Source organism: Tarenaya hassleriana, unplaced genomic scaffold, assembly GCF_000463585.1.
Source record: "Tarenaya hassleriana unplaced genomic scaffold, ASM46358v1 Cleome18, whole genome shotgun sequence".
NCBI lineage: Eukaryota > Viridiplantae > Streptophyta > Magnoliopsida > Brassicales > Cleomaceae > Tarenaya > Tarenaya hassleriana.
This window is the reverse complement of record NW_010965216.1, coordinates 1,080,027-1,090,655: the sequence shown is the minus strand read 5'-3', so window position 1 is coordinate 1,090,655 and position 10,629 is coordinate 1,080,027. Positions and strand designations below refer to the sequence as shown.

Genomic DNA, 10,629 nt, shown 5'->3' with positions numbered 1-10,629 from the left:
TACACCACCGAAAAAAAAAAAAAATTTGCGACCTTATTACGACTAATATATAACTAATATACAACTTATTACGACTAATAAACTACTCTTATTTTAGTTGTATATTAGTTATATATTAGTCGTAATAAGGTCGCAAATTTTTTTTTTTTTTCGGTGGTGTACACTGAAATTGCTGCGACCCAAGTGGGTTATTTGAGTAATATTCCCAAAAGATATGGCACCACACCAGAACTTCAAGAATCCATGCCCGCTGAAAATGAAGAGCAATGTAGTCCTTCCCTCCCTCCACATTGGCATAGAACACATCTCCAATGGCGATCACATCATAATCAGATCTGAAGTTAGCCTCCATTTTCCTCCACTGTCTTGTTGACTTGCTCACAACCAAAACTCCAGATGCTTGATATGTTGGACGAGGTTTCGAGAAGCAGCAGATGAATCCATCAATATGACCATGATGATGATGATGATGACCCTTCTTGTACTTGTTCTTCTTCTTCTCCACAAACTCCTCGAACGTAACAGCAACATTTCTACCGAGACAAGTATTGATCCGATCGATGTCTACGACTACAACTCCACTGTAATGGTGATCGAACATATGGCTAAGTGATTGCTCATTCGCCCCGACAAACATACACAGAAGAGAGACTAACCCGGCCTCGGTTCCCATCGTATCAGATAACTTCTGGTCCACTTCGCCGGAGAAATAATCCGCCAAACCGGCCGACACTTTGCCATTCTCTGACACGTTTTCCAATCGATGCGGCTATAGAAATGCACACTGCATCTGTCTATTCAACGAAATCTGCCGAAAAATCTCTAATTCCACATCTTCGATCCCAGAAGAATTGGACAAAGTGTGGTTCGAGAGAGAGAGGGCTGCCTGAGAAGATAATGTACCCGGATCTCCGACTCCTGGACCCGACCCGAGACAAAGTCCGGCAGCCGGAAAGCAGGAACTCCTACGGAAAAGTTATTCCGGACATCGGTGGATAAGTAAACGAGGACGATAACGAGAGGGAGGAAGACGGCAATCACCTGACCCTTGCTGAGATTGATCTCGAAGCATCATATATCCAAATTTTGTCCAGCACCCGACCCGGTAACGTCGCGTGTCAACTCCTAATTGGGTTCCGAGCTGCATAAACCAATCCGACGTCGTTTGGAGTCTGCAAACGGAATCCGGTAACGTCGCGTGTCAACTCCTATTTGTTTTGTTTACTTCTTTTTTTTTTTTTTGATACATTGGGGGGGAAAAAAGAGAAGATGGAGGTGGGGATGATCGGACGGTGGTGGAGAGCTGTGAGAGTCGCCGGAAATTTTGATCTCCGATGTGGCGGCGGAGCAAGGACGATGGTCGGAAAAGCCGCGAACCGAGCCGGCGTTCATGGTTCCAAGGTTCCTGATGCGAAATCACTTGATAATGTAATGACCATCATTTTATTATAAAATATATAATATTAAAAGTGAATTATAGGCAATATTCATATATACATATATTGGTTTTTTCCATGCATGCATATAAAGGAGGAGGAAATAAGAGAGACGATCGAGAAAGGGAAGGAAGACAAAGAAGAGAAAAGAAGACGGGTTGAGAAACGAGTTGACGAGTCACGAAGCGAGTCACGACAGTAAGGGGATGCATCGTGACTCATCAATATCATTTTCGATCGATCGATCTCTTGTCTTGTTCGTTTTTTTAAATGAATTGTCACTCGGATCTGTGTGTTGTCCGAAATATATTTTGCAGAGAATAATAATAATCACATAAAATGGTCAATACAAAGATTTTGTGGTATAGGCAGTATCGACGTTTAAGTGTATACGCTTGCGTACATATATGAATGTATGTATATGTGTATAAATTGCGTGTTGTGTTGCATATATTTGTACAGTTCATGTATATTTATATACGTGTATTAATATAACTGTATAATGTATACGTAGTACATATGTACATGTCGACCCATAATTGGTTTTTTGTTTGGTTTAGATTTGGTTTTTTGGTGTCTAGTGGAGCTTTTTCACGCCTTTTTTTTCTTTCATTTGCAGGATTACGTTTAGACTAATAATACACAATTCAAGTCGATAACCGAATTAGGTTTAAGGTCCGGCTGTATTAAATTAAATTCGGTCCAACCGAACCGGAACGCCAACTATCATAGGCCCTCGGAGAGCCCAATAAACGAATACCCGTTAGGCCCAATATAATGGAACTCGGGTCGGGTCGAGCCGGGCCGGTAAATGGACCAACCGGGTTCTCGTTATCCACCGCCTCCTGGTTCCTCCTGTGTCGAAGACAGAACAAAACTATCCTTCTGCCAAAAACCTCTATGGTTGTGTGGCTTATCCATCTCTGTCTGTATAATAATCTTCCGTTGGATACTGTTTCCGACATCGATACGAGTTTTCCAGTTTCTTTCTTTTCTATTCTGTTTTTGGTCTGAATTTCCTCTCTCGCTCTGGGCTGAATGTGCTCCTGATGTCTTCTTTAGGTACGTTCCCTCTGAAATGCTTATGATCTGTTTCTTGTTTTGCATTCACGAATTTGTCTGTTTTACTGGTTTGAATTGTGTACAAATGTCCGTTTCTTGGCTCTGAATGGCATTTTCGAAACTAGAACATGTGAGGCTCGAGCAGCGTCAATGAGGCGAAGCATTGGAATTCTGCGTTGTTCTTTGATTTTGTTTGCTGGGTCGTTAAGGTCCGAAGAGAAGGTGCTCCCTGGTTTTGATCTGTTGTGCTGTCCTGTCTGTCCCTCAGACATAGAAACATGTTTCCCCATGGAAGCAAAGTTTCATGCTTTTGTTTATTAGATTCTTATTTGGGAATGTTATTGTGAATTGATTGAAAGAGATGCATTTCGATGTTCCTTGTGGTGATGTTTTCTGTCAAAAGCATATCATTTTTTTTTTCTGTTTTCTCTCCCATGTCCGTATTCTTGCTTAAGATATCAAAAATCTCCATGCTTAACTGTGCAGATATTGCAACTTTCCAGCCTTCCTTGCAAGCTAATCTCGTTCGGTTAAGGGCTCAAACTATCGTCAATGCTAAAACATTACCAAATCCATGGAAGCAATTGCGGTTCTCTAAGCATTTGGAAGGGCATCTCCACGTCCAAAGAGGCAAACTCGTCAATGCAGCAGTTGCCACACTTGAAACCAAAAGCCCTGTTCTGGAGAAAACAGACCAACGTGATTCATTGTCTTTAGCTTGTTCGTGTCCCTCGAGTAGTCGAAACGGAAGTGCTGTTGTTGATGAAGATGTGGAACAAGTGCATGAGAGAGAAAGGTTGAGAAGGATGAGGATATCAAAGGCAAATAGGGGGAATACCCCATGGAACAAAGGCCGGAAACACAGTCCAGGTGAGAGCAGTTTGGTTCTGTATTCTCACTGTTGCAGCAATCTTTCTGTCTTTTTTCCTCTGAGTTTGGTTTGGAAACATTTTAACGGTATTTCGTTGTGCAGAAACCCTCCAGAAGATCAGAGAAAGAACAAAGATTGCAATGCAGAATCCACAGGTGATGTCATGTAAGAATGGTTCTGTATGTCTTCCTAGAAGAGTTGCCGTTATATGTCCTATTGGAGCTTGAACCAATTTCGTAACCCGAACCACCCGTCAGATAATCCCATCACCAAAGTAGGGATTTTTCAACAAAGTTTGCAGAGTCCAGAACCCATAGTTTTTGGTGTATATATTCGACTTAGGTCAAGTGTTAGGCCATTATTTGTGCTTTATGCATCAAAAACAAGTTCAAATCCTCATAAAAACTCCATGTCTTCTCGTACACAGATCAAGATGAAACTGGCTAATCTCGGGCATGCACAGAGGTCAGTCTTGTGTTATGGCTTCTAACTTTGTTGATACCTTAGTTCCTCCTCTGGCTCTTTCACCTTTAACATTGTTCTGAAATTTGCACGTCTTCAACAGTGAGGAGACAAGAATGAAAATTGGGGAGGGAGTTCGGCTGAGATGGGAGAGACGGAAAGAGAGGAAAATGGTGCAGGAGAGATGTCATTACGAGTGGCAAAACTTGATAGCAGAAGCCGCTAGAGTAGGACATGCCAATGAGGCAGAGCTTCAATGGGATTCTTACAAGGTCTTGGATGAACAGCTTCAACAGGAATGGCTCGAAACTGTAGAACAGAGGAAAGCCATGCAAGAAGGGGGTAAAGGCAACAGGAGGGCGCCAAAGCCTTTCGAGCAAAGAAGGAAAATTGCAGAAGCCATAGCTGCTAAATGGGCAGATCCTGTAAGTTCTTTCTAGCATTTATCGAATCAAGACACACTTCTTTTTTTTACCCAAAAAAAAAGACACTCTTCTTTTTTCATTATATCCATTCCGTAACTCGGGTTGTTTTCCCTAACCAGGCTTACCGTGAACGTGTTTGCTCTGCCTTGTTGAAATATCACGGAACACCTGATGGTACCGAGAAACGTAGGAGAAAACCGAGTGGCAATGCAGAACCTAGAAAGAGGAGCCCTTCGAAGAAAAGTGCAGAAAAAACAGTGAGGATTTCTTCAAGAAGTGAGCAAAGAAGCCAAAATCAGCTGGTGAAACTTCGGAGACGTAAAACTTCTGTGTATAAAGATCCTTTGGCAAGTTCTAAACTGGAAATGATAAAGAGCATCAGAGCAAAGAGAGCGGAAGAAGAATCTAGGAAAATCGAAGCCATAAGACGGGCAAGGTTGGTGCGAAACAAGATTATTGAATTTCCTTGTGATATATGAAGAGAGTGACCCTCATTTTTTTTTGGTCCACAGGCTATTGATTGCAGAAGCTGAGAAGGCTGCAAAGGCACTTGAGGTTGCTGCAACAAAAAGCCCAGTTGCTCAAGCATCATTGTTAGAGAGTAGAAAGCTCATAGCCGAGGCAACCCTTCTGATTGAATCTATAGATTCCACGGAGACAGCTTCTGATGGAGATGGGACATTCTCGTCTGTGCTGCCGAGTCAGCCGACAAGTCTTGTGGAGTCAAACATGGAATCTGAGAACAGAGACACAAACGAACAGAAACAAGGAGACATCAACGGAGCACATATGTTCCCATTCAGCATGAACAAAGACGGCTTCAGCATCACAGTTAATGGTAACCGAGGAAATTTTCCATTGAACTCTACGTCTAGTGATTCACTGTCTTTCAGCTTAGAAGGTGCAGTCAGGCAATCTGTTTCTGCTAAGCAGCCGGAAAATGTCAAGACAGACAGAATTATCAAACTCGAAGCAAATCTTCAGCCAAATGGTACCAAAGTCCATCTGTCAGAAGACTCAGAACCGGACAGAACAACTGAACTTCCACAGAATCATGTTCCAAATGGTAACCAAGTCCGTGCCGAAGAGGAAAAGGTTATGTCTTTGAGACCAGGAGCTATAACCAAGAAGTGGGTTCGGGGAAGGCTGGTCGAAGTCGCGGAAGCAGAGCCTAACTCTTGTCTTTAGGACATAAGAGGGTATCCATAAAATTTCTAGAATCATTTAGAACTAAACTTTGCGGTTGAGCATATTGTCAGATTCTACATCTACGGTAGGCATGTATCGTGAAATAGCTCCTAGTGATTGAAATTTTGGCATACAGTTTCATGCTCCAGCCGGCATTTTTCAGTTAGAAATGAGCCACTGTATCTACAACAGTAACTTCAATGTCTGAAAACTTTCAGGTTAGTAACTTCATTCAGATCCGTAATTTCCCCCAAATAAAATGTTTTTTTTTTTCATTTGATCGTGTATAAGGCAAACATCGATCCGTGCCGTACACAAAATCTTCTGAATATGGATCTTTCTAAAGTTCAGAAGTTCCACATTGATGGGGACTTAGAGGGAGAGAAGTTACTGCACCAAGTAGACCACAAGTCAATACCAAACCGTGTTTTGTTCTGTCTCGACTTTGAAATTCGGAACGAGTCTACTTCTGGGTTTTGATTCTCATTTCCGCCGTAATTTCTGCTCTAAAGGACAATTCTTTTGGAATTTCCTGTCCCCTCAAAATCAAATCCTTTTTTATTCTCTACTTGTTCAGAAACTTCACCAGTAGATTTCCATGGATGAACCCTTCTTCCCTTTTTCTTCACATCATTGTTTTCCTTCGTCACGACCGTTATCTCTGATTCTCTTGCTTCTTCATAACCTTGTTTTATCAGAAAATCCATCTAGGTTTCATCGGTTTCGTCTTGTTCCCTCTGTTCTCTCTCTCTCTCTCTATCTCTCTCTGTATTCTTCGTGGTGACCCTCGTCTTTGATTGACCGATCAATCTGAGATTCCTTAATTTTCCTTCTTTCCCGCAGAAGAATTCATCTGGGTTTTGCTTAATTTCCTCGGATTTCCCGTAAAATTGTATAAAAATCGGAGCTTGATCTGTTTCGCCATGAACGACGAATCCTCCATCTTCGGCGACAACTACGAAAGAGAAGAAATCATGGGAAGGATAATACTGGTAGCAATCGTGGTCCTTTTCATGGCGGTCCTCTCCGTCCTCTTTCTTCACGTCTGCGGAAGATTCTTCTGGTGGCGCGTGGAACAACACCTCCATCGAACCCAACAACGATCTCAGTCCGATCCAGGTTCCACGGTCATCGGCCGTCAACGACGTCGTTTCGTCTTCGCGCAAGGCCAAGACCCGTCCCTCTCCTCCGGCCTTGACCCTTCAATTCTCGGCTCGATCCCTGTCCTCGTCTTCAACCCACATGACTTCAAAGACGGGCTCGAATGCGCAGTTTGCCTCTCCGAGCTCCTCGACGGTGACAAAGCCAGGCTTCTCCCGAGCTGTAACCATGGCTTCCACGTCGATTGCATCGACATGTGGTTTCAGTCTCACTCCACTTGTCCTCTTTGCAGAAACACGGTCGGCTCGGTCGGAAGAATAGCAGAATATGGAGACGAGGGTTTGTCTCAGAATCATCAGATTTCATCTCTGGAACCGAATCCGGATTCTGGGGTTTCGATAGAACCCCCAAATTTCCCGACCAATGTGCTCGTTTGGGGAGATCTTAATCAAGTTAACAGTGTCGGAATCTCGGTCATTGAAGATATCGAGCAAGCGGATTCTTCAAACGATCATCGATCAGAAACGACAAGTAGTAACAGAACACAAGAGGGGACGGCAACGGTAGTGGTGGAGATTCCCGCGAACCCAAATGAAAATTTTCCGGCGACGGCTTCTGGTAGATTCATGGAAGAAGGATCAAAATCTCCAGTGTTCACAAGGCTTAGGTCATTGAAGAGACTGTTGAGCAGCAGAGAGAAGAAAGTCGCGGCCTGCAGCTGTAGTTCAAGCGGTTCAACCAATGGCTGAAGAATTGGATCCGAATCGCAGGACTGATCCATCGATCGATGTAGGGTTCGTGATTGCAGGAGATTGCTTGTAACGCAAGAAACTCGCCTGTGTCTTTGTTCTTGAAGCCAGATGTTAAAACAGAATCTCGTTCTGAGTTTCTCTGGTGCAAGAAGTGAGTAGGGCAAAAAGATTCCATGCTTTTCACCATTTTCTATTTGTTAATTCTTTTTCATGAGATTCGAAGAGGTGGTCTCTAAGAATTGTTAGCATCTAATTAGCAGCAAAACCTCCAAACATGATGTTATTTTCCCTGTCGTGACACATTTTTCTGAGGTTAAATCATCAAACGTGTAATTAACCATTATAAATGAATTACTCTAAGGTCTAACTAAATACGCTAAATAGCCAACCAAAATCCATGATATATATGCTAATCACACAATTCACTCGAGCGTGGAGTTAACTCTGCCACAAACGTGGGAAGAGGAATTCACCCGCATTTTCTCGATCTTCTAGAATATATAGTTGTACTTTTGGGTATTCATGGATTTTTAATATGTAAGTGGATTCAAAATTCTGATAATTTTTCGAATTATAAAAAAAAAAAACTCTGCTACAATATGTGACCCTTCACAAACATTAATTATTTGAAGCATTGGCGCAATAGTCTAACCAATAATTGCATAAGGCACAACTTCATTTCAGTTATATATTATTTGGAATAGCTAATCGTTCCTTTATTTCTCGACGCTGAAATCGATGTTTTTAATATAATATTGTAATATTATTGAATAAATTATATATGATTTGTATGGGAAGAGACCAAAGTGGAAGTGGGCATCAAAACATCAACAATATGGGCAACCACTTGACCAAAAACATACAAATGCCCTAGATTCTGCTGTGTCTCTTTTTTTTTTTAAATTTCCACGTCGTTCGGTTATGGAACTCACATAAAAAAAAATCCTATTGAAAGATAATTGCAGAATTTAGAGAATTGATCGAGTATTTGGAGATAAACAAATTACAGAATCATCTTTTGGAATTATTGTTTTATCGGTTTTAACACCTGTCACTCTTATTGTTAAAATAAAAAAAATAAATATATGACGAGAATAAAATATAGATTTTAATATATTATTAGAAATAATAATAAATATAATCTTATTATATCAGATATTGTTTATCTAATTTATTTTTACTGCCCTCTTACCTCATTTGTTAATAAAAGTATTTTTTTTTCTCTTTCGTTCTTTTTTTTTTATTTTCCATATTTTATTTTCCAATACTTACGTGGAATATTTGGTAATAAATATACAATATAGTAAATTTTAGAAAATATTATCCCTGTACAACGACTAAGATAAGGACAAAGTTATTTTGAATATTGTCGAAACGTAGATCAAATACCTCACATTAATAAAAAAAATTTTATTAAATAACTAATAATGATATGCTGAAAAAAATAGAACATATTTATTTGATTTTACTACAAATATATATATATATATATATATATATATATAATAGAAATTTTATGAATTTTATACAGAAGAGTCTAAATAGTTAAGATTAATAGTATTGGATAACATAATAGAATATATTAAAAGAATTAAGCGTGATTAGACAGTTAAGTGTGTGTGGATATACAGGTAAATTATGTGTAAGCTATTTGAGTTTAGAATAACACAAAGAAGATTAAGCCCTACGTGTTCATTTAATAATAAATTTACGTGTATGCCATTTGATTGGGCTTCTAATGAGTTCTCCCAATGTTCGAAATCTATATTGGGCCTTTTATTGGGCTGTAATTAAGCCCTACGTGTTCATGAGTTTTATATGTATTTGCATGTGTATTCTCTGAAAAGTTTTTTTATTTTTTTTTTTTACCATTTTTAAGGTATGCCATTATGCACCATTTTAACACCAACGATTAAGAAAACACAAAAAAAAAATCCTATTACAATTTCTGATTTAACGACAAAAAATCAGAATAATATAAAAATTATTATGGGTTTACGCGGCAGAGAGATGCTTTCTAAACTTTGACCAACATTTAGAAAAATAAAATAAATAAATTGAATCCAACGTTATATTCGAAGGCATTGTCACTTTTTAGTGTTTCGCCCGCTTTTAGCTTCCCCATAAATACTCATATGTTTACAAGCACATTCACGTTAACGTATTCACATCTCACGTGACCGAACCCTTTCTCCAAGAAAAAAAACACACACGAATAGGTGTATATATATATACACACACTGACACACACACTCTTTTACATGCAGAAAGCCTTTAGACTTATCTTCTCTGTAGACGATACCTAGACCGCCATGAAAGGACCTTCTGTAACAGCACTACTACTACTTGCACTCGTGTTATTATCTACAAGTTATCGCAGCTCGATCGGGTCGGTCCATACCCGAGGCAGCGTCGCTCGGGTCCTCTCCCTCTTCATCTTCTCAAGGGTTTAGGGATCTCTTGAAGAGGAATGATCCTTACAGGGAAATAAACCCTAGCTTCCGTCAAATTCCTCGTACCGGAGCAAACCCTATTCAGAACAAGTAGCTTTTGTTGCAAGGCAAGTACCGTACGTATCTTGGCTTATGCGTATAGATTTTGAATGTATACGGAAGAAATACGAGGATCATTTACTGCCCTGAGTTTATGTTATCCTATTATCCTTTCCATTAAAGATTGTTGTTTATGTAAAGTTTAGGAAACTTGCATATAGAATATATATATATATATGTAGTTTTATTTACTTATCAAATGACATCCATTGTTGTATCGATTTTTGCAGCTTCTGATGTTTTTTTATTGGACCGTTCTATTTGTCACAGCCCATCTTTGATCGCCGATGGTCGATCGGTATTAACTGATGGGACGATTTCCGTAAATAAAAATCCCAAACTATTAAATCATGATTCTTGTTTCCATTCTTAGCATATTAATATTTACTTACGCTTCATAATACCAATGCATGAATTGTTAATATTGTTAGTACATTCTATCTTAGGGGTGGATATTAAGGGATTCGGTTATAATTTTTTTTGTATCATTTCATTATTATATTATATTTGGTTCGATTTAGTTTGGGATTTAATTTGGTTTGGTTCGATTGTGGTCGGTATTGGAAAATGCTTTGTTTTAGAAATTTTTAGTTTTTTACAGTTTTTAATATTCAATTTTGTATTGGGAAAATCACTCCAATATACCAAATGTGTCGCACCCATTTCAGCGATACACCCAAAAAAAAATCAATTTTTTTTTTTCCAATTCTATACCACTTTTGGACTTAAAAAGTCTGAAATAACATTTCTTTTATATTTTTTACGACTTTACTACGACTG

At 39.4% G+C, this 10,629-nt stretch overlaps 3 protein-coding genes across 3 annotated transcripts in view; 2 read left to right on the top strand and 1 right to left on the bottom strand.

Annotated features, from left to right (window-relative positions):
* LOC104810589 overlaps window positions 1-993 on the bottom strand; it is a 1,531-nt gene extending 538 nt beyond the window's left edge. The window contains exons 1-2 of the mRNA XM_010536936.1: window positions 657-993; window positions 227-581 (exon numbers count right to left, since the gene is read on the bottom strand). Coding sequence (XP_010535238.1) covers window positions 227-581; window positions 657-673 — 372 coding nt within the window. The 5' untranslated portion in view covers window positions 674-993. The remainder of the gene's footprint in view (window positions 1-226; window positions 582-656) is intronic.
* A 1,304-nt stretch (window positions 994-2,297) lies between these two features.
* LOC104810398 lies at window positions 2,298-5,683 on the top strand. Its single transcript, XM_010536687.1, has 7 exons — window positions 2,298-2,498; window positions 2,985-3,368; window positions 3,472-3,524; window positions 3,797-3,834; window positions 3,935-4,256; window positions 4,376-4,692; window positions 4,769-5,683. The coding sequence occupies exons 1-7, from the start codon at window positions 2,486-2,488 to the stop codon at window positions 5,442-5,444; spliced, it is 1,803 nt and encodes a 600-aa protein (XP_010534989.1). The 5' UTR covers window positions 2,298-2,485; the 3' UTR covers window positions 5,445-5,683.
* A 261-nt stretch (window positions 5,684-5,944) lies between these two features.
* On the top strand, window positions 5,945-7,652 carry LOC104810397 (RING-H2 finger protein ATL60). Its single transcript, XM_010536686.1, has one exon. It carries the CDS (start codon window positions 6,368-6,370, stop codon window positions 7,292-7,294), a length of 927 nt encoding a protein of 308 aa, XP_010534988.1. The 5' UTR covers window positions 5,945-6,367; the 3' UTR covers window positions 7,295-7,652.
* Window positions 7,653-10,629: the final 2,977 nt, after the last annotated feature.

Excerpts from the sequence above, each read along its gene's own strand:
- LOC104810398 (XM_010536687.1), top strand. Across the intron at positions 3,525-3,796 it reads TTGCAATGCAGAATCCACAG|ATCAAGATGAAACTGGCTAA; the intron begins GTGATGTCATGT and ends TCTCGTACACAG. Across the intron at positions 4,693-4,768 it reads GAAGCCATAAGACGGGCAAG|GCTATTGATTGCAGAAGCTG; the intron begins GTTGGTGCGAAA and ends TTTGGTCCACAG.
- LOC104810397 (XM_010536686.1), top strand. The coding sequence starts at position 6,368 with ATGAACGACGAATCCTCCATCTTCGGCGACAACTACGAAAGAGAAGAA.